The sequence below is a fragment of the Gracilinanus agilis genome, chromosome 3, assembly GCF_016433145.1.
Source record: "Gracilinanus agilis isolate LMUSP501 chromosome 3, AgileGrace, whole genome shotgun sequence".
In the NCBI taxonomy this organism is placed as follows: Eukaryota; Metazoa; Chordata; class Mammalia; order Didelphimorphia; family Didelphidae; genus Gracilinanus; species Gracilinanus agilis.
Window position 1 is genome coordinate 480,168,156 of NC_058132.1, and position 27,961 is coordinate 480,196,116.

Genomic DNA, 27,961 nt, shown 5'->3' on the forward strand with positions numbered 1-27,961 from the left:
TTTGATTTCTGAACCTCACTTTCCAGTTGCAAAATTCTGCCTTTTAAACCGTTATTTTCTTTCCTGATTTCCTTTTGAGCTATTTCCCATTTCTGTAGCCATATCTTTTCCAACTTTCTCATCATCTCAGATTTGAACTCTTCAAGAGCTTGTGACCAGTTTTCATTATTTTGGGAGGGTCCGGATGTGATTGCTTATTTGTTTTCCTCTTCTGTTTGCTCTGTTGTCCGAATTTTCTCTGTGTAAAAGTTGTTGAGTGTTAAAGATTTCTGTTTCTTGTTAATCTTTCTCTTCTGGGCTTCCTGATTCTGGGTTGCCATTGTTAGCCCAGCCCATTCTCAGCTTTATCCTCATGCTCAGGGTCTGTATACGCTCTTTAGGCTCCTGAGGTCTCAGGTCTGGTTGTTCTCAAGGTCAAGCCCCCTGGTGGACCCCCTTGCTTGATACTCTGCCGGAGGCTCCTTTACAAGTCTCAGGGCGCTGCTTCCACAGTCGTATACTGGTCTACACTGGTTCCGCACTCAGGGTTTCAGAGCCTTCGCTCGCGCCTGTGTCTGCCCCCACCCGCGCCTGTGCTCAGTGTCAGCGCTCAATGTCCACGCGCGTTCTTTAGCCTTTTGGGGTCTTAAGTCTTGTTGCTCTCAGGAACAGGCCCTGGAGCTGCCAATGACTCAATGGGTGCCCCAAACTTGCTCTACTTCTTTTGTGCTGGCTTTGGCACTGTAGGTGGTGTGTGTGTGTGTGTGTGTGTGTGTGTGTGTGTGTGTGTGTGTGTGTGTGTGTGTGTGTGTGTGGAGGTTGCTCAGCCTGCGATTTAGTGAGAGCTGTTTCACCCCTTTATAGCATGGAAATGTCCCAATTCCACGTACCTTCCATGCTGCGCCCTGTTGTGGGGTCCCTCCGTTCGTTTGGATTTGTTTTTATGTCCCCTTGAGGAGTCCTGTATGTTTCAGTTAGGAGAGGTTAAGCGCTGCTTTTTACTCTGCCGCCATCTTAACCCGGAACTCTCCTTAATATCATTTCTAAGAGAGGAGAGTGGCAAAGGTAGACAAAATAGGGGTTAAGTTGGTTCACACAACTAGGAAGTGTCTGAAGCCAGATTTGAACCAAGGTCCTCCCAATTCCAGGCCTGGCTCTCTATCCACTGAAGTACCTGGCTGTCCCTGTCTTAACCAAAAAAGACATAGAGAGGCAGTTGTAAAATAGATAATTTTGATTGCTCAACAACTAAAAAGCTTTTGTCCAAATTAATTAATTACTATACATAGAACCTATTAAATACCTATTAAATAATTAATATACCTAGAACAGGAAAGGAAGCAGTCTAATGGAAAAAAATATTTGTATCGAATTTCTCCCAGAAAGGGTTTAATATCTAATATATATGATACAAATGACCAATAGCCATTCCCCAATAGATAAATGTCCAAAGGACGTGAATAAACATTTTGAAGAATTGTAAAGTATTCACAACCACATGAAAGAAATGACCCAAATCACTAATAAGAGAAATGCAAATCAAAACAATCCTGAGGTTTCCACCTTCTATACTGAATGATGTCAGAAGTGATCAAAAGATGGCAAAAGTCATTTTGGAGGATTTGTGGAAGGATAGGCACACATTCATTGTTGGTGCAGCTGTAAAATGGTAGTCATTTTGGAAAATATTTTGGAATTGTGCAAATAAAGTAACTAAAATGTCTAAACCTAGGGACTCCATTATAGGAATTATATCCCAAAGAAGCCATTGGTAGAAACAAAGTCTCCAAATACTCTGAAATATTTATATAGCAGCACTTTTTGTGATAGTATAGAATTGGAAACAAAGTAGATGCCCATCCATTGAGGAAAGGCTAAACAAAAATAAATTGTGGTATATGATTATGACTATTTTTTATTTAAAACTCTTACCTTCTGTCTTAGAATCAATATTCAGTATTGGTTCTAAGGCAGAAGAGTGGTAAGGGCTAGGTAATGGGGGTTAAGTGACTTGCCCAGGGTCTAGGCCAAATTTAAACCCAGGACCTATAAAGATAAAAAATGATTATGACTGAAATAATAATATAAATTAGTAATTTAATTAAAGCCATGCTGATAGATAAAGTCATTAGACCACGCGCTTGTAAGAATTCAAAACTGCCGCTCCAACCATTATTACCTCCCGTCTCTTCCTGAGTCTGCTGGCCAAGAGGCCACTCCCTCCTAACCCAGGAGATTTTAAACTGTTCTCTGTGTGGAGATGTAGGCGTCCCCAAAGACGGACCGGAAACGGAAACCCGTTGGACCATGGGAAATGTAGTTTGATAATTTCCACGTGTCCATAGAAAATATATATACTTTTAGATGGCATCTCCCAAATTTCACTTTTACAGACCTCCTGTCTCTGGGCCTGACTCTCAATCCACTGAGTCACCCAGCTGCCCCTTGGCATATGATTATAATGGAGTGTTACTGGCCTGGGAGAAATGATGTGTGCAAAGAATACAGAAAAGCATGGAAAGATATATGAACTGATGCAGAGCAAAATAAAACAGAACCAACAAAACAATATACATAAACTATAACAATGTAAATCGAGAGAATGGCACACCAAAAAGTCAAAAGTAAACGTAGTAAAATTATAAAGAATCAGGCAAGATTCAAATGAGGAAATAAAAGAGGACACCTCTAAGTTACCCTTATGGGGAAGTTGGGAGATCCACAGGTGTTACACACTGCACATGCTTTTAAGTATATTGATCAATTGTGCTGATTTTTTTACTCACTAAAAAATACAGTTTAGCATCTGGGATAGCTGTCTAGAAGAGGAAAAAGATGGGACATTTGGGGTAATTATGATGATGTAAGAAAAAGAAAATATTAATTAAAAACTTATTTTTTAAAAAAACCATTGATAACTGGAAAAAAAGTTTCAGTGAAGTGATTTGGGTTGAAGTTAAATCGTAGAGAAAAAGGAGACAGAGAGAGAAAGTAGGTGGCTTTTTTAAGGAGTTTGCCTCAGAAAAGAAAGGAATGACACTAAATAATAGTAAGGATGGTGGGGTCTAGTGAGTACTTTTTAAGGGTAGAGAAGACTTTATAGGTATGTTTGTACATAGCAGTAAAGGTACTAATGGGGAAACTGAAGATTAGAGAATGAAGATGATAGTAGAGGTAGTCTGTGAAAGAAAATAAAAGAGGATTGATACATGAAAGGAAATCATCCCCAAATTAAATAAGGTGAGATCAGAAATGGACTTATTGTGTGAAGTCAACATTATGGTGCAGATTTTCTATATATTAAAAGTTTCAAATATGCAGGCTGCACTACATAAGTATCCTGCATGAAGAACATGTGCAAGGTTTTTTTTGTGTGTGTGTGTTTAATCTGACTACATAATTAATCAGATAAGTGAAATGAAATTAGAAATAGCTGGGACCTAATAGGTTAATGATCAGAAACCTTCCCCATACCAACTCAAAGTACCAAGGAATTGACTTATTTTTTTTTCAGGTATCCTCATCCTGATTGTTCTAGCTATTTCCCCCCATATATCAGTGATTTTCAGATTTTCCTACCACAAAAGGGTAATCATAATTAACATTAAGTAGTCTTCCACTTCATGTATATAGTATGCCCATGCATCAGAAAAACAATTTAGACAATTACTATAACCTCTGAACTAGATTAAGAAAAATCCATTTCGATGGTTTGTCCTCAGTTTTAGGTGAGAGTTTCAGTGTCTCCATAATGATAATGCCTTTGGGCTACTTACCTCAGTAATTAGCAGTTTGAACTAATCATAGGAAAGACTTAAATGTACTTTTTATCCTTCCTATCAGAAGAGCTCTAGCTTCCTTTCTCTGCAAAAAGATGGAAAAAATAATGACTACTGAAAGCATATTGCCAGTGAGATTATAACCCTATACTCTCAAAATGACTTTTTTCCTCCATTCAGGAAGAAGGTACTTTTCTGTTTGTTCTTTTAAATCTCTTGCTTTCCTCATCTGTCTAACTTATGTGGTATATTTAGATGTAATCTAATTTCTAAACAATTCGTTCACTTAAATTAGCCTAAAAGATTTCTTATAGGACCAATTCTCTTTCCTTCAGAGACTGAAAATAAATATTGTGAAAATATTTGAGCAGAGTCTTGACCTCATTTGACTACAGTTCCCGAAAGGAAAAATGCTTGCATAATTATTGATTTTTATCCCAAAGAAAGTAAAATACCCGGTTGATTATCTCTATTGCCATTTACCAAGAGAATACCCATAATGGTACAAATCTGATAAGTCTTTTCATTGTATAATTCCTTTTTGGACAGTCTCAAGAGAATAAAACTTGAATATCATTTCTCATTTTGTGTAATCTTATCCATGTGAAGAAAATGGAAAATTTTTATTTTTCAAGACTTTAATATTGACATGTTTATATGTATTTGGGCCTAATTAATGTTTAAGTAAACTAAAAAGTAATCTGCCATAGAACTGGGGCCCCAAGAAATAGATTTTTAACCTTTTTTTTAAAAAAATGAACTCTTGTGTTTAATCTTTTGAGAAAATGGAATATGTATACAATTATTATAATTTCTAAATTAAATTTCTCAGCATAAGTGAATGAACGTAGCATTTATTAAGTACTTAATGTGTACAAAGCACTATGCTAAGAGTTAGGGTTACAAAAAGAAAAAGTAATCCTTTTTCTCAAGGAGCTTACATTCTCTAATGGGAGAGACCACACATATGGAAGGCTTTGGCCACAAACCAAAAAGATCCCATAGTCCTTAAGGTACAGCAGCAAAGCAGTAAGTAATGCCTCTTCTTTAATGCCATTTCCACTGACAAAAATATTATCAATTTCTGATGTTGAACCATTTGTTAGTGCCAAGGATTCTGGTGCCAAGAACTTTCTTTTCTGGGTATTCAGTAGATGTGGCCGTGGTATTTATTGGCAGGAGCAGCTGCATCTTCATAGTGATTGTTTCCCAGGATGACGACTGGACCCTGCAGAGAATAGAATTCTATTCAGAGAGAAATAGAAGTATTGCTATTTCTGAGGCTCTTGGGCTCTGTGTCCTGAGCCAACTATGTCAGGGCCTGAGAGATGTCAGGCACGGTGGTAGCACACGCGCTTCCTCTCTCTCCCTCAGTGAGTCCTGCTGTTTTAGCCAGGCAGTCGATGGTTGGTGGGGATGGCCGCCCTTCACAAGTCGCTTCCTCCCTTGATGGCGTGAGAGCTGGGCTGGAAGCAGGCCTGGTGCTAACAGGGTGCTCTCTCTGCACATCGGGGGGCAGCTGGTCAGCAGCTGCTGCTGATGGTGATGAGTAACGCGGGCCCTTCTCTAGACTGATGTCTCAAGATGGCTGTGGAAGCAGGTTGGGAAATAGGTGTATTCAGTGAAGTTATGAATAGTGCGCCTGTCTGCCCTTTCAGAAGAACGGTTAGGTTCACTTGAGCACCAAAATGATTTGAAGTGTTAAAGATATAGCTGCTGCCCTGTATTGAGATACTCCATTAGCAGGAGAAATCAGCCACTTAGCTTTGTTACCTATAGTCAGTCAATCAGTAAATCTTTATTAAGCACCTACTATGAGTCTACTAAGGATACAAAAAGAGGGAGAAGAAAGTCCCTTCCCCCTAAGAGCTCACAATTTAATAATGGGTGAGGAATAAGTAAACAAGTATGTAAGCTGTGTGCAGGATAAGTAAGAAGAGGGGGATTAAAGAGGGAGGGCTGGGAAAGGCTTCCTGCAGAGGGAGGGATTTTAATCAGGATTTAAAGAAAACTAAGGAAGTCAATAGGTAGAGATAAAGGAGGGCGAGCACTCTGGTGATCAAAGAGATGGAGTGTGTACATGAACAGTGAAGAGACCAGGGTCACAAGATTGACAAGTACATGCCCAGAACTGGGAGAAGCCTGAAAAGGTAGGAGGGGGCAGGCGAGGAAGGGATTTAACATCTAACAAAGGGTTTTCTACTTGATCCTGGAGATGAGACAGAGACAAGCCCTGAAGTTTGGTAGAGAGTCAGGTTGGGGAGGGCTGTGGGGAGGAGGAACAACACAGTCAGAGTTGCTCCTCGGGAAAATCACTGGTGGCTGAATGGAACATGGACATAAGGGAGACTGGAGGCAGGGAGACCCCAGCAAGCTCTACAGGAAGTAGTCCAGAGTGGTGGCAGCATGAGTGGAAAAGGGGGATAGTTGAGAGATGGTGCCAACCAACAAGCCTGGACCACAGATTGGATATGGAGGGAGAGACAGTGAGGCGTCAAGGATGCCACCTGGGTTTCAAGCCTGAGGACATGGTGTTGCCCCAGATAGTAATAGGGATTGGCAGGGGAAGGGTTTAGAGAAAAATGATGAGTTTGATTTTGGACATCCAAGTCAAGATGTCTGAAAGGCAGCTGCAGATGTAGTACCCAGGGTCAGCAGAGAGACTGGGGCAGAATAAGAGAATTTGAGAATTATCAGCACAGAGATATTAAATCCATGGAAATCAATGAGATCACCATGGGAAGTAATATCGGGGAGGAGAGGACCCAAGACAGAACCCAGTGGGATGTGATTTGGATAAGGATTCCAGCAAAGAAGAAAAAGTGGTTTAATAGTAGGAGCAATGTCAAGAAAAACTGTCCTGAAAACCCAGAGAGGAGAATGAGGACTGTGGAAAAAGTCCATTGGATTGGGCAACTAAGATCATTGTTAACTTTGGTGAGAGCAGTTTTGGTGGAATGATGAGGTTGGAAGCCAGGCTGGAAGGAGAAAGTGGAGGCACCCATTGTAGAAGACCTTACCCTTGGCTGTACTCCATACTGTGCCTGGCTGTCAGCTTTATCCAGTCAACTTTGTGTGCTTAATTATGCCATATTTATTAAGCACAACACTTGGCCCAGGAATATGTAGACAAAAATAAAATATTGCTTCCTTCAAAAAGTTTTATAAATTCTGCAGGAAGGTAGGTGTGTGTGTGTATGTATGTATGAAAAGAGAACATATGCAAAATAAGTATAATTAGATTTTTTTAGTATAAGCACAAGAAATATATAGGTGGTTTGGTATGGGAATTTAAAAGGCAGCTAGAAAATAACATATCATTGATAAAAAGAAAACCCAAATACATTTCATACCATTTAAGATGTTTTCAAATAAAAGATATTCCAGTTACTTTGAAAATCATACTTTCTTGCATAGTAATTGCAAAATTTAATTTGGAAACTTAGAAAAAATTATAAGAAAAATGTTCCTACCTATTTTTGTCAAGACCTAGTTCTTCATATTATTCCTTTATCATAGAGAATTGGAAACATTCTTTGACCTGAAAAGAGTGTGTAGTGTTAAGATCCTTTTTCCATTTTCACAGCTTGGCACATGTTCCCAAATTCTTTAATTGTGACAGATGAAAAGGATAAATTAGAGACATTTTCATAGCTTTAAAGACTTCGTAGAGCTGAAACACATCTGTCCAAGCAATATCCATAGTTAAAAACAGCAGAATTTTAACCTAGTATTTTAGTACTGTAACTAAATCCCTTTGGTATATAATTGTCTAATATCACTGATAATTAACATAACCAGATCTCCATGGCCAAAGTTTTATGGTAGCCATGAGAGCATTTTTCTTGAGCTCTTTGATGTTAGGGGACCTTTTAAGCTGGCATGCTGCTGAATAATGCCTTTGCTTGCCTTCATCAGGGTGGCATTTGCAAAATAAATGCTTATCTGATATAAAAATGAAGACTTTAAAAATGTGTCCATATGATGACATGGTTTTATATTGATCATTTATTCACTTTTGGCATTTATATTATTTCATTCACTTTGGCATATTACTTCCAGCACCTCACACAATTCCTACCTGACACTGTATTATTAGTGCTATCAATAAATACTTACCTGATACTTTTAAAAAAATGAACAACTGATCTTACTGACATAGGGAGTCCTGGTGAGAAACTTACTGCTTGTGCCTTCTCTGAAACTGAAGAGTTGCCTACAGCACTGAAAGCTTAAGCTGCTTGCCCAGGCCACTCCCACAGCCAGGATAAGGCAGAAGTGGAAGCTGAGCTGTCTTTTCTGCCAGGCCACCTCCTCTGTGTTATATATACATACATACATACACACATACATACATACATACATATATATATATGTACAGTAGAGATTTCTTTTTCCTAAAAATTGGCTTGACAAAAGCCAAGTGTAACAGTCTAATAATCACTCTCTTAGAAAAGCAATGAAAACTGAGTGAAGAAAAGGCAGATTGATGTTAGATAAAACATTTTTTAAAGAAATGTTTTTATGAAATGTCTGTTTTGTGTGCTAATAAGTATAATTATTTTTCAACAAATACAGATGTCTTTCAAAAAGATCTGATTTTAGGATCTGTAGTATGTGGATCAATGTGATCTTTCCTCATATACATATATGTAATATATATAATAATAATAATATATGTAATATATAATAATAATCTACATATATGTAATATATAATAATAATAATAATATATGTAATGAATTAATATTAACCAGGGAAACTGAATTTACAAAAGAGTCAAAATAGAAAGTCACATCATAACACATCTCTTACATAATCAATATTTGTACTAAATATAATCCTGATGCAGTTTTGCCAATAAGCTGATAGTGAAATTTAGGAGTGGTTAAAAAACTGTAATTTTAAAAATTAAACTAGGCTCTAGGTTCTCTGTAATAGCTTTAGTCAATAACCTAATAAACTTCTAGAGAAACAACGTATTTTTGCAACATATTGGGAAACCGTGTTATCTATCACTAAAAGGCAAATGAAATATCTTTTCAGAATCTTTGTATTATTTAGTATTTTTCATAATTGGATCTTGTTATTACTATTATTATGGAAGGTTTGTGCATACAGTGATATTTAATGTTACTGGGGCAGAGGGGAAGCACTGTGAAGAGAACATTGGACCTAAAGCAGGAAGAGCTGAGTTCAGATGCACCTTCTGAGATACCTAGTAGACGTTGGCCAAGTCATTTAACCTGTCTGCCTGTTTTTTCACCTTTAAAATGGGAATATTAATACCGCCTACCTCCCAGGTTGTTGTAAGGATCAGATGAGATGTTTATAAAGAGCGTAGTATTAGCACATTGCTTGGCACATTATAGTGCTTAGTAAATGCTTATTTCCTTCCCCTTCCACTTCATACTAAACCTCAGAAGAAGAAATGCGATTAATGCCTGGAATGTCATTAAGGAGAGGTGTATTTGATGTATAGAGAATAGCATGGGAGAAAGTTTGGAGTTGAAAACTAAAGAAAAAGATGAATAATAATTATGACACTCAAAAACATCTGATCTGATCCTCACAACTCTGGAAGGTAGGTGCTTATTATTATTTCCATTTTACAGATAAAGAAACTGAGGGGAAAAGGTTAGATGATTTGCCCGGGATCACAATGCTAGTGTTTGGGGCTGGATTTGAACTCTGGCCCTGGTGATTACAGGTCCAGTGCTCTATCCAATGCACCACTTCATTGTCTACTAGGATGAAGATAGTAAGCTGATTAATAGATTTAAAAAATAAAAGAAAGGAAGGAATAAGAGAAAAGAAAAAAGTAAAATCCAACTATGGTACCTGATAGAAAAATATTTTAAGTCAGTCTAATATAGAGGTCCCAAGTTGTGCAAAGCCTCTTTGTACAGTCCCAGTTGGGTCTGCTGGGCTTTCTGGTAGATCCAAATCTCTATCAGGCCCAAGACCAGAACCTGCTCTACCAGTAAACCTTAGACATCTGGGTCGTGTCTTCTGGGTTTATCTTTTTGAAGGATTAAAATTTAGATGCTCCCAGTGAGGATTAAATGCAGATACCTAACAGTAACCTTCATACCTAACAGGAGGGAGAGATATAGGAAGAAAATATTTTATTTCCGTTCTTGGGCTAATGGGGTCTCCTAGCATTTCATCTATATCATGTGAGAAAAATGTCTTTCAACATAGACACAAACGTAAACTATCCAATTATTGGAAGAAATATGAAAAATAAGGGCATTTGGAGTTTGCAAGTTGTCAGTGTTTTCAAGGTTTCACACAGACTAACCATAAGAAACTATTCACTTATTATATATATAACAAATGTTGTACACTACCTTCAAATAATTCATCACAAAAGCTAATAGAAATCATCCTTCTTAGTAAAAAAGTTTCCCAAAATGATTTTTTTCTAAGTACTTATTTTTTTTTAATCCTTATCTTCCTTCTTAGAATGGATACTGTGTATTGGTTCCAAGGCAGAAGAGTGGTAAGGGTAGGCAATGGGGGTCAAGTGACTTGCCCAGGGTCACCCACCTAGGAAATATCTGAAGTCAAATTTGAACTCAGGACTTTCCATCTCCAGGCCTGGCTCACAATGCACTGAGCTACCCAGCTGCCTCTCTGAGCACTTATTCTGACAGAGTATGGGGAGCTCTCTACCCTCCTTATCTCAGAACTCTTGGCTTCACTCCTCCTTTTCTCATAATCTGCAGAGCATGAGCTTGGCCCTCCTTGCCCAGGCCGGCCCTCAATCTCATTCTTTCTCAGTTCTTCTGGTCCTTGCTTTACTGCCATTATTCTCTAGTTCCTTCTCCTTCCTCCAATGGATATACTGGAGTCTCCTCTTTTTTTTTTTTTTTTTTTTTTAATAAGAAAGAACCATTCCTAAGCATAAATCTTTTCAGGAGCTCATCCTTCTTTCCTTGTTGATAAACTTTGAGAAAGAAAAGTTCCTTCCTTGTGGCCACTCCCTCATCATCTGCTGAGTCTTCAGACCTCCTTAATCCTCCCCCTATCACCTCCACTCCCTGGCTCTCTGCAGGGAGCTGCTTTTTACCATGTTTCTTCAATAACGTTTGGCACTGTGGACCTTCACCCTTTTGTGCTGGCCTCCCTGTTTCCCCACTGGGGCCTGCTGCTCTTACACACTCTTATTTTCTTTTTCTGTTTCTTCCTACCCTCAAATCAGTGGAGAGGAAGTTGATGGGCTGTCCAGGCCACCAAGTGGAGAACCTCCTTTTTCTTCCCTGACAGGCAGTCAGACAACTTGGAAGACCACAGCTGGGGGCCATCCATTCCGTCCCCTCATCTTACCAAGGAGGAGGTAGGCTGACAGAAGTTGCCACTTGCCAAAGCTTACAGAGGCACAAAGCAGCAGAACACAGGGCCTCGGATGGCCTGGGCACACAGGAAGGCCTCTCCACTCCATTACTCTGTCCTGCCTTGTGGGGCCCAGCCTGTCCAGGCCCAATTCATCTCCCACATGACACACACTCGCAACTGACCCCCACTGGAAATTCCAGCCTGTCCTTTAACTTCTGCAGCTTCTGAACAGAGTTCATCATGGAAATCTAGCCCTTCTCTTGACTCTGCCATTTCTCCGGGCAGCCTTTCCTCAGAAGAGTGTCAGTGTGGGCGTCTAGTTGTGCCCTCTCCTTCTAAATGAGGATGTGAAGAGAAGAGACTTGCCTGAGGTCACGGTGCTAGTGGATACAGGATCTGAACTCAAAATCCAGCACTCCCCCTGTCTTCTCTGCTGCCTACTGACTTCTGCTAATATTTTAGGTTACAAACTGGTCCATGGTTTTCACACTGTCTGGCATCCCACCCCGTCAGGAGGGGGCTCTCTGGGACTCCTTTTCGATATCCCAAGTGACTATATCACCTTAAGCAGGTTTTTTAATAGGACTCACAGGCCTGTATGTACAACCACAGTCTGCCTCCAAGCCCCAGGCCTACATCACCAAATGCCTTTTGGACATTTCAGATTGGACATTCCAGAAGTGTCCAACCCAGCATGTCCAAAACCCATCCCTCTTCCAGATATCTTATTTCTTACACAGAACAAAAAGCTCAGAGGGAGATGCAGAGTATGACAGCTTTGAAACAGTCCAACTTATTATATGCTTAAAAAAAGATATGCCACACATAAACCATGGGTTCCTATGCAACCTTATATAGAAATGTTCATCTTCTCAGCATTTTCAAAGTTCAAGAAAAAAAAAAATAAGACTTGCCCAAATCATCAAACACATGATTCTTCTGTATTCTCTCAGGGTCCTAGGCTCAGCATTAGCCTCATTTCCTTATCTCCATGCGCCCCCCCCCCTCCACCCCCATCTAAAATCAGGGACTCTGTTTTGCCATTTTTACCTCCACGACATCCCTCATCTAACTTCTCCACCTAGACGATCGAAGGAGCCTCCTGCACTGGTCTCCCTCCCATGTCCTTCAGTGCTGCAGTCTGTCTTCCATAGTATTTCCCGTGTTCTTTCTTCAGCATGGATCTGACCCCAGAACTCCTCTTTTCAATCTCCAGTGACTCTGTGGACTCTAAGGTAGCACAGAAATTCCTGCTGAACTTTCAAAGCTACAACCTGACCCTGATCTCCTCCTACTCCTCCTGTTCTGTGTGACTTCACTTCTCCAACTAATCTTGTCTCTGTGTACACATGGAACATTCTATACTTCCATTTCCATGCTTTTATACTGGCTGCCTCCTACGCCCAGAATGCACCATTTCTTATTTCTTCCTCCCCTCCCCCAGAGAATCTCTTAAGATACAATTCACACCCCCTCCCATAAAAAGCCTTTCCTCATCTTCCCCAAACTGTTGCCCTTTTCCACAAACTACCTTTATTTACAAAGGAGTACCAAAAGGCTTAATGTGGTTTTAAGGTTTAATGGTGGGATTGGGACACCTTGTATACTTGCATGTGAGCTCCTTGAGATGTAGCAAGTTCTCTTCTTTGTCTTTGCATCTCCAATGTCCAGCACAGTGCCTGGCACCAATAGGCACTTAATGTTTGTTGGCTGACTTTTCTCCAACACTTAAGTGCTCAATTTACCACCTGCCAAATGCATTTAATTGTTAAACTTGTTAAAACTTTAATTATAGAATTAACAATGCAGATTTAAAATTTCACATTGTATATGGGCATCATAAAGTAGAATTGCAGTTCTTAAAAGTTTTTTTTTTTAATTTAAATGGGTATTTTAGCAGAAGTATTCAACTTAAAAGCTATATAAATAGCACCTTAAGGTTTTGGAAAGCTTTTTGCAGTACCTAAATTCTCACAACCCTGTGAGAAAAGTGTTAGTATTATCCCCATTTTATAGGTCAGGAAACCAAGGCACCAAGAGGTCAAGTGATTCGCTCAGGGTCATGACTAGTAAGTATGAGACAAGATTTGAACTTGGGTCTTCTTGACACCAAGCCCAACACTCTAGTTAGTATTCACTGTACCACCAAGCTGTCTGTTTTAAAGGTTTTAAAAATATATGCATATATGCATGTATACATTCACATATATATATATATATATATATATATGAAAAACAAATCTGGCTTTAAATGTATAAAAGTATTACCAGGAGTGAAGTAGGCGTTTTCTTTTGAGTGCTATGTCTTCACCACCGCCTTTTCTTCTTTCAGTTACGAAGCAGAACTGAGTCCTATAGCTGCTCAGAAGGCCAATGCATTAAAATTTCAATTGGATAAAAGACCTTTCTTTGAAATGCCTTCGCCTCTGGGTAATGTAGATTTGGATGAGTATGAAGATGATGTGGAGATATTATGATTATGACCCACCCAACATAGAAAGACTGTCTGCAGCAGGTCTGCTACAACACAAAATGATCAGTGGCTTTGTTTCCAGACAGTAGTAGCTTTTTGTGGTACAAAATATTCAAAACCTTTTAAAGAAAATGAAGTGCATTTGTATGGAATGATAATTTTGTATTTATTCAATATTCGAACTTGTAAAATAGATATTTATTTGTAGATGGTGCATATTTCCTCAATTGGAATAATTTTGTGTTCTCTAAAGCCTCTGCTATCTCACAAGATGAGTATGCACCATTCTTTCCAGTTAATATACACATGGTACACACACCCTGGGGCTCTAAAGCTGTGAGAAACTACCTATTGCCAGGAGGAAGAGGCTCCTGATTTAGGACCTCTAGTGCTTTTGCTCCTAAAAGAGGGAAAAATAAGTAAAATCTTAGTAACCTTTTACACCTGGCAAAAAGAAAAAACCTGGTAGTAGTTGTACTTTCAAAAGCTGCCACTGACAAACTTTTATTTGAAAACTAAAATATGTATCCTGGCACATACAGGAAAAATTGAAGTTTTTAATAACTGGCTTTCCCCTCCTGTTTTTAACTAAATAAATCAGGTCTTCTCTATTGATGTATATCAGAAAAATGCTCCTTAACATTTGAAGTGGGTTAGTATTTATACTAAATAGTCTGGCTGGATATTTTTACTCTTTAGAGAAGGAATTTTTTTTTTTTTTGCTTTTAAAAAACATATTAATGTTACTTGATCTGCGATGTGCACTAATATGTTGTGGGCATTTAAGGCTTCTATTTTTTCCTCTTTGAAAGGTTAGTTATTGACACATTCCATGAATATATAAATAAAAGTGTCACAGCAGCTTGAAATTCTGCCACCTCACCTGCCCATCTTGATGGCAAGAGAGTGTATAATGGATGAGAGATTTTTGTTTCAGTTTCATAAATCATAAGGTTGTCGTGCCTTGAAACGTACATAACAGCACACAGAGTTTGGGTATAGAACGTCTTCAGCAAGTTTATTTGAACGTTTTCATGTAAAATGTACAAAAAGATGTAAAGTTATTTTTGTTTGCTGTGTAGATCAGTTTAAAAATGTTTAAAAATCATGTTTGTATTTTCAAATAAAGCATTTAAAGATTTTCATTCATGTATCCATTTGTTGTATATTACCACAGGTAATGCCTACATGCAGCAAATTATTTTACTGTTTCTGGACACATCTCATAGCTTTACACATGGAAATATTAATACTGGGTAGTTTGACACAATTTTTTGGGAAAACATCTTGGCACCAAAACCAGAATCCTCCATTTTAATTTCCCGCGTGGAAAACCTTTAGATGTTAAAGATGGTTACTGATTTTTGTTACATTTATGATGACCCAAAACATAACACACCAAACCAATTAATTACATAAGGAAAGCATACTCTGCCCCTAACCTCTGGCTTGTACTGACTTTAGGAGCAAAGGGTTGGCAAATAAAAATAGCCAAGTAGTAAATGCATGTTAAAAGCAACAGAAACACAGCCCTTGCAACCATTAGCTAACACTGTTCTAAACTCCTTTCAAGCTTTCACCATACTGTCTCACCCATAACATCTCCAATTTCTCTGATTGTGGTTATACTTTAAAGCTTTGCCAATTCTCCTTTGCAACCACACAGACTTAGAAGGTCAGTCTGAAGATAGCTCTGTCACCCCTTTTGCTCGCTTACATTTTTATGTCAAATAGCATGGAGCAAATGTAAGACTGGGGCCTCCTGTTGTCAAGGCCATTTATTTTCATTAAGGATATCATAGGATCCCCGAAACTTGAAAAGAACAATATTATATACTTCCCCACATTAACACATACTGTAAACTTCAGTAATACTATTTACTTGTTCATTAGAAAAGCTTCTACCAAGGGTAAATTTCACTTTGGAACACACCATTAAAGATGGATTTTCCTGTACTGTTGGCAAGAACCTTACTGTCACCATAAATTCACAAGTACCTACATCACGTGAAAACTGATCATATGTACCCAGATCAAACCAATCCACTTATGTTCCTACATGCAAAAGAATGAATAGTTCTTGCCTGTGAATCCATAGAGGACAGGAGAACAATTTCTTTGATCAGAAATATGAGATAGCCGTATCTTCTAAATTTACTCTCCCTATAGTTAAGGCAATGAGTCATATGGTCACTAATCCAGCAGCTGTCTTGTTGCTTTAAATATTACACACACACACACACACACACACACACACACTTTTTGTGATGGGGAGGGGACTGGAGATAGGAACACAATACTTTTGGCACAGTAAACTAAAGAGATAAGGATTCTACAAACGCAAGATAACACTGTTGTCACACTAACGAAATATATATATAAATTTTTCATTTGTGTATAAGCTGCTTCCTCACCACTCCTGGGAGTCAGTCATATCACAAGCATATGAAATACAATCCATAACCTAAAAATATGCATAGAAGCCCTTAATACAACAAGCAATCATTCATATTTAAGTGCTTCCAATGTGATGGGGGTACCCTTTCCATAGGATAAGTCTGGCCTGCCTACTTTTCCAAAATGTATTTTCAGAATCCATTATTTTATCTTCTTATATAAATACTCCCTCGACCGATATAGATGGCAACTCTTAATAAATGGTCTCTATGAGTTACTGGGGCTGAAATAATTCAAGTGTGGACCATATCTTATTAATGAACCCTTCTAACATTAGCTAGCTTGGTCCTTGGATGACATATACATAGTTCACTAGGCATATACTCAAAAAGTTGAGTCAAGGTAGCTTAAATGTTTCACTTTTTTCCACTGGTCTGTTATAAGCACCTAGTGTAACAGTAGGCACTTGATAAATATTTTGATGATTATAAAATAACGCAATCATAAGAAGATCACAAAAACATGTCCACTATCACCTATAAGAACTGTGGTTTGTTTTTAAAAACGAAGTGCAGAGAAAGTCATATGTTGACTCCTCATCAAAGAAAGGGAAAAATTTTAAATGAAACAAATTGAACCTACAGTCCACAAGCAAAGTGTGAAAAAAAAACAGCCCTGGATACTTCCTGAAGAAATCTTTCCAGCTGAAATTTCAGGCATGGGTCAGAGCTCTCTCTCACTGAAAATTATTCTTTCTCATTTGTGTGCATGCTATATAACATGAGGGCAGAATATAAACTCCTTGAGTACAGGGATGCTTTCTTTCCTTTGTCTGGTTTATGTTGTTTGTCTGAAAATATTAAATAAATATTGGTTAAATTGAAACCACCAGTAGTTTTCCCATATAGAATGGTAAGAAGGCTAATTTCTGCTTTTGTTTTCCTTCATAAACAGTTAGCCTGCTGTTTATTCATTTAAAGAATGAAAAGAGGAGACGGGAATAGAGAACCTTTCCTTTAGGTTGTCATTTCTGAATTCCACCTGTTGAATTGAAATTTAATAATAGGAATCGATGCCTTATTGTTAAAAAGGGGGACTCTGCCTGATAAATGTGATTTTTGAATAACATTCTTAATATAACCAATACTTCTGTATTCATTATAAACACCCATAAAAACAGTAACACTTCCATTTATCACCCATGGTACTGTTCTGTCAAGATGTCATTTCAACTTATGTTTTCACTGAAAAAATAAACTTTAGGCATAGTATGCCTGTACATAAAATAAGCCAAGGTAGGTGAAAGGCTACCCTGGAGTAAATTCTGAGGGAATTTACTTTTCTTCGGACCTGAAACTCCAAGAGTCCAAAGAGCACAATGGTCCAGGATCCAGTGACAGTCCCACTTCATAAAGTCGCTGTTTCCACTTGTCCACATGAAAATCTGAAAAATCAAAATGTTGCCTCCCGAAAAAAGAGCAGCTTTTGATCTTCACCACTTTTCCAGCTTTTTCACAAATTTACCTACCAAAAAAAAAGTAATAAGATGATGATAAGATAAATAGTGAAATAAAAAGTCTTTACAAAACAAAAGTAAGTCTCATCTTATTGTGGCCCACGCTACGTGATCAGGTCACAGGTGAAGTCACTCCATAAAGAGGCCCCATATTCCTAGTAACTAAAAACTTTGTTTAGAAAGGATGGACCTATGCTATGACAGATTTGGAACCTAAAGAAGCATAATACTCTACAGTGACACTCCAAAGTATTATGTAATATTATCACCCTAGACATTTGTGTACATGAATGTGTGTCAATCTTTGGCACTACAGATGCCATCGGTTCAATTATTTCTATGTCCAGTGAAACCCTATAGGTGCTGACAACATTAGAACTAAGGAAGTTAAAAAAAAAGAAAAGAAAAATGCTTACCTTAAGGTAACCTGCTAACTGATGATAGGAATAACTTGCACTGTTATGCTATACATTAAATCACCCTCTTAAATGCTGATAATGGGACTTGTCAACACATCCAAACCTCAAATGGATCTTGGGTATCACTGGTAGAGAGACTTTCCAATGATGCAAACCAACCCATACTTGTTTAGCCTGCATTCGTGCCCTTGTCTATGTGCTCCTATATCTGTACCTTGTGTGTATGGGGAGAAGGGGAGAAGTCCACTGAATATCCTGGAAGTCTTCCTTGCTTTCTCCATATACCAGGAGGATGCTGGCAGAGCACATCAGCTATTGATTGGTTATCTCTAGCTTCTGCCCCGTAGTCCACTGTCTTTTTCAAATAAGCATTTTTTCTATGACATTCTTTACTAGTTGTTGCCTATAGCAGCAGCCTACTCACATCTACCATGTGCCTCTTCACTGCTCTCTGGGTAATACTCATTTCAATTCCTCAGACAGTAATGTTCTTGACTCCCCATCAAACAATGCTGGTGGAGTGATAGTTTTAAGACAAACATCTGTTTCAGGGAGAAGCCTGGCATCAATGAAAGAACTTTGCAGTTTCTTTAAGGCAATTTGCACTGATACTGTCCAAGACACTACCTGATGAACAACATTCTGAAGCGTGGTTAAACAGACATAGTGTTATCTGCAAACAGGAATACCTGTAAGACCTCATCATCCTCAGGGTAAGGAAGCATCACCTTTTTTGTTTCATGGATTGCTTTGGCAATAGTGACATCCATATGTCCCCTCTCAGAATGGCATTTTTTAAATGTATAAAATAAAAAAACAATGAATTATAAGGAAATTAATTATAAATGAGGTCTTGAATTACATGATTCAATTGTCCTTTTTAAAAAAGTTTACACATTCCAGCTTATAAACACCTGCCCTTGGAAATCATTCCCTGACTTGAGGCCAGGCTGCTCCTCCAGGACAGTGAAGCCCTTTGATGCACACACGCCTCTTGTAAGTTGGCATCTTCAAATAGAGCGTGTCTTCTACCCTCACTCTGCCCTCAGACTTTATTGCGCTTATCAAAGGCACCATCATCCATTTACACTTGCAACTTTGGAGCCCCCTTCACTCAACAGAGCTCATCAGGTGCCAAATCCTGTTGATGCTCCCTCTCCAACACCTCTCCTCAATCCCCTTTCCTGCACTCTCACAATCTCTCCATGCCAACTGTCACAGCAGCCTCCTACGTGCTTGCTTGGACTCATCTCTCTCTTCCTTCCAATCCATTCAGAAGGCTCCAAACTCCTCTGCTGGATGTCTTAAAGCTCCTAAATTTGGTTATGTTTCCAGATTTACTATACATTATGCCCTCTATTGTTGGTCACACATGATACTCAGTCCTCCATCTCTGCACTATGGCATGGCGTATCCCTCATGCTGAGAATATCTCAAGTCTCACATCTGTCTTGGAGAATCCAGTTTCCTTCAAGGCTCAATTCAAATGCCACCTTCTCTGTTATACTTTTCACACTTTAAAGCAGGATTTTGTTCCATCACATAATTTTTTAAAAATAACCAACAAAAAGCAGTCAATTGTGTGCTGATAAAGATATCAATTATAAATTATGTTGGACAAAGCCATGTTTCTTCCCTAATACTCTCATCAAAGATGCCCTGGGGGCAGATAGATTATTCCCCTTAAATTTTGGTATATCTAGAAAAACAGGCATATTGACTGGTAGCTGTTGATGTTTTCTTAATATTTTTTTTGGAAGGGGGGTGTTAATAAAATCTGAAATTTATTTTTCCCCACATTTCTTCCCAGATTTATTCTCCTGTGAATAAATCCTTCAAAACTTTCACTTCACAATTATCTCCTTCAGCACTGATCTCTCCTCTGTGAACACTTGACCCAAATCTAACTATTTTTTCTGCCTCACTCCTCTTTGGGCTATTTCTAACTTTTATAAGAGGCACATGTGGGACTGTGATATTATTGTCCAAATGTAATCATTATTGTCTTTAATGGTAAAAAGTCTTTTTTTAAAAATATCTTTAATGGTGAAAAGTTTCTTATGAAAGTATTTAAAATTAATCACTGAGAATCTTTTAAAATGTCATCTAAAGGACAGAATTCTTTTAGATTTATTTAGTCAAGTACACATACTCATCCTATACCAAACGGCTCCTTCCTTATGCCTAAATATATGCCTGCTGAAGGAGCAGCATGGGCTTACAATGGGTATAGTGTTGGATTTGGAATCAGAAGATCTGAGTGCAAATCTCATGCATCTACTGTTCATGGAAAAATCATCCAACCAATCAAAGACTCAATTTCCCTGCCTATAAAATGGGGATCATAATGCCTACATTACCTACCTCAAAGGATATTGTAAGAAAAGAACTACATGAACTTAGAGCACAATAAAATGTAAATTATTTTCTAAAAGGGTCAGAAGGCACTGAATGTGAAAAAAGTTGGACAACATCGTGAAAACTGAAATGGACTATTTCTTGACAGATAACCAATCATTTCAGAATCACCTATGTACAATCAGATAATTGATTCATTCATGGATCAAATGCCAAATCAAACATAAAATTAGATAAAGATGAGAACTATTTCAATGCAGTTATATCTGCTGCAGCCTAAGCTGTTTTGAAATACTTTCAAATCTGAAAAATGGGAACTGGATTAAAGACACTGAGTATAATTAGCATTTCTTAGAGAAGCTTAGTTAATGCAAAAAAAGACCAAAATTGGGGGCAGCTGGGTGGCTCAGTGAAATGAAAGCCAGGCCTACAGATGGAAGGTCCTCGGTTCAAATCTGACCTCAGCTGTGTGACCCTGGGCAAGTCACTTAATCCCCACTGCCTATCCCTTACTGCTCTCCTGCCTTACAACCAATACACAGTATTGATTCTAAGACGGAAGGTAAGGGTTGTAAAATTAGAAAATAAATTTAAATTAAAAAAAAAATGATCACTTATTACCCACCCTTGTCATGGAGACAGACATAACAACCCAGAGTAAAACTGACTTGGTTTTCAATTCAACAAGCATTCATTAATCATTTGCAGAGTGCAAGGCATGAAATTAGATGCTGGCAATGTAAAGTCTTCACAAAAGCTTTGGGAGGTAAGTGCTATTAATATCCCCATTTCATAGATGAGGGAGCTGAGGCAAAATAAAATACAAAACTAAGTGACTTACCCAGGATCATACAGCTAATAAGTGTTTAGTTGGATCTGACTTAGGTCTTCCTGACTCCAGGTCCAGAACTCTATTCACTGTATCACCTGGGTGCCTCTATGTACACCAGCTTATTGTAAATTGTAATAAATAGTTTTATAGTCTTCCATTTTTAAAAAATTGTGGGTCATCACTACAAGAAGATCAGACATCACAGTAAGACTCTTGTGAAGGATCTTGGCCTAAACACCAAAACTAAAATATTATGCTTCCCAGCTAAATCTGGCTCTTGTTACCATATTATGTATCCATACCCAACTCAGGAGCCAGAGTTCACTCCCTTTTCAGTAATTCTTCCTATGAAATGTCTACAACAACTACTGAGCAAAAGGAGGGTATGAGAACTAGGAGTCAAGGTGCAAGTCCAGGGAAGACAAAGAAAGCCTAAGAGACCTTGACAGGATAGAGCTGCAAATGCTGGAAATGTGATAAGTGAGGTGGAATAGCAACGGGAAGACAGCTCCATGTCCCACAAAATTCTCAAAAACTCACAGAATCTGCTCAAGCCTAGAAAGGTTCACAACCCAGTTACCTCGTCTATATCAAGCACATCAATATCTTCATTGAGGTCCTCCGTCTGTTCTTCAGGCAGGCTTTCCATCATGTCATCCATCCTGCAAAAAGGGAGCACTTTGGTCTAGACCAGGACCTCCACCCAGCTCATACCCTTCTCTGCTAACAAAGCGAAGAAATAAAAATCTTGGCTTCTGGGAAGGAGTCTGACACATACATACATGCTTCTTTTATAAAGGAAGGCATGCTCTTTTTCATTTGTAAGAAGAAAGGGCTAGATTTTTTTTTCTTTCAAGATTTTAACAGACAGGGAGGCCTCTTAACAGCCCACATGCTACAATGTTCCAGCTGGGGATTCTGAACCTGCATTAACTATATAGTTCAATGAAATGTCATCTACAGAATTAATAATATATCAGGAATGACACTCATTTTTCTCCTTTCCTGGTTCTTGTGGTTTGCCATCACTATTGAAGGGAGTTTCATTTTGGTTTCCATTGATGCTAAGGATTTCAAATTGTTTTTGTTCTGCTTTAAGCCCTTTTCTTCCCTAGTAACAACTCTATCACAAAAGGGCAAGGGCTAGACAAGCAGGGTTAAGTGACTTGCTCAGGGCCACAAAGCAAAAAAGTGTCTGAGACCAAATTTGAACCCAGCTCCTCCTGACTCCAGGCCTGGCACCTTATCCACTGTGCCACCTAGCTACCCCTCCCAATTGTTTTTAATGTTTATCCTCATCACCTGTTATAAGAAGTTAGGAAGGAAAAAAAATATAGCAATCTTATTCTCCTGGTAAATAGATGTTCCCAAGCTCTGAGCTTTTATCTTAGGCCTATATAGTGAGCTACAACTTATTGCCTCAGCATTAAGTGGAAAACAAAATATACTAACTGATAGCTCTGGGAATACACTCAAATTGGCTTCTAAAAAGTTTCAAAGTACTAAATAAAAATTTTATTTTTAAATCTGAAATAATTAAAAAAATATTTTCCTAATGGCCCACTTCCTTGGTTTCTCCCATCCCTATGAAGATCTTCTCATAGTTCATCTGGCCTCAAACCCAATTTACTCTAAGATACCTCAAATTAAACGGTAAGCTTTACAGTGAGATTCCAATGCTGAACTAAAATGAATGAGGGAAAGCTACAGGGAATCAGATTTTACTTCACTATGACGAATTTATATTTTCCAGTTCTGAAAGCAGTTCAAAAAAACCACAAACTAACTTCTTGTGAGGAAGCAGACTGAAGGCATTGGAACAATGATTAGCCTTAAGAGAAAAATTTCTAGGACGCGGAACTAGATTAACTATAAAGTTCCTTTGCTATTCTAAGAGTCTGTACACCACAGGTTTCCTGCTCTGTGTTCAAGTCCTACAAGCCTAGAAATAGGCAAAGATTCTCCAGAAAACCTCTCTTCTGGTTATATTGTAGCTTCACTAAAGTGTTGCCCTCATCAATATAATAACTGATAGGTATTTTACCAATATGTATTTGATAAAGATGCTTTTCTAGTGGTAGCAATAAGACATACCACACACCCTAAGGATAATGGATTATTTTTTAAAGACTAAAAATACCTTTAAGAAGATTATATCCTGGGTGCATTTTCTCTAAGAAGCTGGATTAGGGCACATTTTTCTGTATTCACACACAAAGAACACCTGAGCATGATAAGAGAAAAGCCATTTGAGATAAATCTCCTCATTACCTCCGTGTGGTATCTTGCACTGCAAGGCTTGATACATCCATCGTGTTCTCATCTGATGTCACTGTTTTACTTTTCCATGAGAAAAAGGAGAGCTGTGAATCTGAATGTAAATCTGTTGCTTGCCTTGAGCTTCCAGGAAGTGATATGTCCATAAGACTCCCTATAAACAAGTGGAAAGAAAGGAAATGTCACGGTAGAGGAAACAAAACCCAAATGGGACATCCAAAGCCAATCAAATTGTAATGGTTATGGTATGGCTTCACAGGAATGGAGGAAGCCAACTTGGCTCAACAAAGAACAGAGACTTGGGACCTAGCCCTGGCTTTCCTAGTGGGTTTGCATTTGACCTTTACACTGAGATTCCTAAACTTCTATTACTAAATCTTTCACTAGGATGTAAACTGAAGATAAGGGAAGCCATGACAGAAGATTCTGTTAGAACTATGCCTGATCTCCCTATGACTTCATGAAGATTTAAGGCAAGTAAGGAAGTTGCATCACAACAATGTTAGGACTTTTATTTTTAGAAAAGAAACTTTCGAGTCTGATATGCCAAGAAAACTGACAGATATGGTGGGAATAATATGCTATGACCCTGAGCAATAGAGCTTAGACTAGTTGTTCTAAGAAAGGTATTTAAAATGGGTAAAAGGGGTAGCAAGGGGGCTCAGTGGATAGTCAAGCCCCAAGATGGGAGGTCCTGAGTTCAAATCCATTCTTACACACTTCCTAGCTGTGTGACCCTGGCTAAGTCACTTAATCCCCATTGCTTAATTCTTCTGCCTTTGAATCAATATTTAGGATTGATTCTAAGAAGGTACTTTAAAAAATAAATATATAAAATGCCATCCGGTTTTAATTGGCTTGGGTCACTGATGCAGCTTTCTATTCCCCAGAGTACAAAAATATCCCAAAAACAAGGAGCTGGAACATCTTTTTCAGAATTCTGATTATAGACCGAGCTACACTCAGCCAAATCAAACCACATCCTCAATGAATATCTCTTCCTTGCTATGAATATCTTTTACCTGCAGGGCTAAGAAAGCCCCCTTTTGTTAAATATCTTAAAAAACCTGTTAAGTATTTCATTCTGTTATCTTAAACCTAAATAACCAGAATGTCTTGGGCCATTCTAACTTTAAAGAGAAAACACTGCTTAAAGAAAACAATATTGTTGATTTCAAGGCATAGAGGAAAGAATTCAGTTATTAAATTCTCTTAAGATTTAAAGAAAAGAGACTTAGACTATAAGGATGACCCTGATAAGGAGAAAAATTCATATAAGCCAAAACATGTATTCACAAAGGTGGCAGTCTTTTGTGATAGCCAAGAACTAGAAGAAAAGTATCCATCACTTGGGAAAGTGAAAGCAAACTGTGGCTTATGAAAGTAATAGAATTATATACTGCAAGAAATTACCAATATGATAAATATAGAGAAGCATGGAAAGATTTGTACGATCTGATAAGTGATGGGAGAAGAGGTAAGAAAATTATATATGCAAATGTAACCATGTAACTAACAATCTAAACAGAAAGAGGAGTAAAACAATAAACAAATGTTTCATTTCCCACTAGTTTAAGTGGTCAAAAGATAAAAACGAAGAGTTCTCTAAAACACTTCAAAGTATTCACAACCACATGGTATCCAAATCACGAACAGTATGAAAAATGCAAATCAAAACAACCCTGAAATTTAATTTCACTTCCTGCAAACTGGCAACAACAAAAAGCTGATAGACTATGTTGGAGGGTTTGTGGAATGATAAGCATGCTAACCCTTTGTTGGTAGAGCTGTGAAATGGTAAAGCCAATTTGGAAAACATTTTGTGATTATAAAAATAATGTGACTAAAATATTTATATACTTTGAACCCAGGAACTTCATTACTAGGCTTCTCCCCCAAGGAAGACATCTATAAGAAGAAAGTTCCCAAATACTCCAAAATAGTTATAGCAATAATTTTGATGACAGCAAAGAATTGGATACAAGGCATCAATTGAAGATTGGCTAAGTGAACTGTAGTACTACATAAATGTAACGGCATATTAATGTGCTATAATAATGATGCATGTGATAAATATTGAGAAGTATGAAAGGATCTATATGAACTGACACAGGACAGAGTAAGCAGAGCCAAAAAAAATCAATATACACAATAACTACAACAATATAAATGAACAACCATACACCAAAAATTCAAAAGTAAATATGACAAAATTATATCAAGCAGGACTAGAATGAAGAGATATGAAAAGACATCCCTATGTCATCCCTTCATGGAAGTGGAAGGCCTTACAGGTGTTACATATTGCATATGTTTTTGGATTTTTTCCAATGTAATAATCAATTATGCTAATTTTTCTCACTTTAAAAGTACTATTTATTATATTGTATGTCCATCTGGGAGGAATTTTGAGAGGGATACTAAAGATAAACAAAATGATCTAAGAAACAGAAGATATCAACAAACACTTGCTCTTAAAAAAGTAAATGTTTAAAGAATGAGGATGGCCCCAAAGAAGATAGGAGAAGAAACCCATAATCAGTCCAAAGTGTGGTACACTGTATATATTTTCAAACTTTTGTGATGTTTTGATTGCTTTTGCTGATTTTTTTAGGTTCTTCCTCTCTTTTCTTTTTTCCTTTTTTCAAAAAACCCTTACCTTCTGTTTTAGTATCAATTCTAAGACAGGATCAACAAAGGCTAGGTAATAGAGATTAAGTGACTTGCCCAGGGTCACATAGGTAGAAAGTGTCTGAAGTCAGATTTGAAGCCAGGTTCTCCCAGCTCTAAGACTGGCACTCTATCATCCTATGCTACCTCAATGCTCCTCTTTTGCCCTTTTACAGGAGATGGCTCTCTGAGATAAGAGACAACTTCAGATTTTTTGTAAGTTTAGTACTTTGGCAAGAGACCAGATACTGATTCACATTCTTGAGAAGAACTATAATTCTTGTAATCTCTTTACAAAGGCATCAATGATACATATCTATAACTGTGTTGACAATGTAAAAGCAGAAAAGCAAGAACTAAAGAGCCACAAGTGAGTTAAAAGTTAATTATGATGACCCTAACTATTTGGAACTCTTAACTTGGGTCTGTCTACAGACAAATTACTATGCTCTTAATTGAGTTCTGAGTTTGGATAAGTATATAAATGACATCAAGTATAAATACATCAAGATATTAAGCATTATGTTTCACAATGCTGCTAGAACTTCAATTCTAGCAAAGAACATCTGGAGATATCCTACAGTACTCCCTTCTCACCCTCTGATGTAACTTGGTCATACTTGTAGACAAGAAGTATAAGCAAAAGAGAGTACAAATATCTTGTGGATAAGTCTGAAAATAATGTATCTATTTTGTTTTATTTTTAGGTCTATAAATAATTGGAGTATTAAAAGATAGGCTTTTGTTCCAGGGAGAAGCTAAGGCATTGAGCTATTTCCAAAAGGCAGTCTATACCCTGGTGTACTCATAATAAATCTGAAGCCCAGTCTACTTTTTAATAAAAAATGACATATATATATTTACACATATATATATGAACCAAAATCTACATAAATTGCTCATCCAACTGCATACTTGGCAGCAGCAAACATTTTCCGTCCACTTTGTTTCTCCTATGTGGATAGTTAGGCCAAACTCTCTTGAGGGCTATGGAGCTCATTTACAAAGTTATGTAATATTTAGGGGTTTCATGAAATCAGCATAGTGTCCTACACAATAGCATTTGAAGGATCATCTATTACTTGTCTATTGACCCAAATAAGAGTTCCAACAGTTAAGGTCATGATAATTGACTCCTTTTCTTCAACCATGACTCCTTAATTCTTGCTTGATTACATGACAGTAATAAATAGCTTTGAGAAGTATAAATCTCCCTATTTTATGCCTTGGTAAATACTGATAATTAACCAGTCATCAGTTTTCACTTTCAAAAAATCCCATATGATTTTTATATGTGCAGCATTTTCTAGGGATGCCATATGGTTGCAATTCTTGGGATGGCAATCTCTGGGGAATTAATGTCACAGGCCTCTCTAATCACTAGTAACTAGCAAAATTCAAGTTAAAACAAATTTGAGGTTCCACTTCACACCCATCAGATTTGAAAAACTGATAATCAAAGGAAAAAGAAAATTGTTGGATGGGCTGCATGAAAATGGTAACGTCGATGCACTGTTAATGGAACTGTGAACTGGTACTGCTATTCTGGAAAGCAATTTGAAATTGTGTCCCAAAATTTACTAAGTTGTACATACTCTTTGACCCAGCAATACCATTATTAAGTCTATATTATATTCCAAAAAAAGAAGAGGACCCACACATACAAAAATACTTATAGCAGCTTTCTTTGTGGTGCCAAAGAACTAGAAACTAAGGAGGTGTCTAGGAATTAGGAAATGGATAAACAAATTATGACATATGAATATAACAGAAGACAACTGGACTAAAAGAGATAATGAAGAGAATGGTTTCAGAGAAAACTTGGAAAATTTGAATTAACTGATATAGAACAGAGTAAGCAGAATGGAGTGAATTTATTCATTTAACAATACTATAAAGACAAATAATTTTAAAAGATTT

The 27,961-nt window shown here is 37.7% G+C and overlaps 2 protein-coding genes across 2 annotated transcripts in view; one reads left to right on the forward strand and one right to left on the reverse strand.

Annotated features, from left to right (window-relative positions):
- Window positions 1-14,715, forward strand: part of PPP2R3B (protein phosphatase 2 regulatory subunit B''beta) — a 123,718-nt gene extending 109,003 nt beyond the window's left edge. Inside the window, exon 13 of the mRNA XM_044670401.1 lies at window positions 13,432-14,715. Within this exon, the coding sequence (XP_044526336.1) occupies window positions 13,432-13,576 (145 nt within the window). The 3' untranslated portion in view covers window positions 13,577-14,715. The remainder of the gene's footprint in view (window positions 1-13,431) is intronic.
- A 1,982-nt stretch (window positions 14,716-16,697) lies between these two features.
- LOC123242568 (cohesin subunit SA-2-like) overlaps window positions 16,698-27,961 on the reverse strand; it is a 135,903-nt gene continuing 124,639 nt past the window's right edge. Inside the window, exons 31-33 of the mRNA XM_044670400.1 lie at window positions 23,366-23,525; window positions 21,675-21,756; window positions 16,698-17,493 (exon numbers count right to left, since the gene is read on the reverse strand). Coding sequence (XP_044526335.1) covers window positions 17,482-17,493; window positions 21,675-21,756; window positions 23,366-23,525 — 254 coding nt within the window. The 3' untranslated portion in view covers window positions 16,698-17,481. The remainder of the gene's footprint in view (window positions 17,494-21,674; window positions 21,757-23,365; window positions 23,526-27,961) is intronic.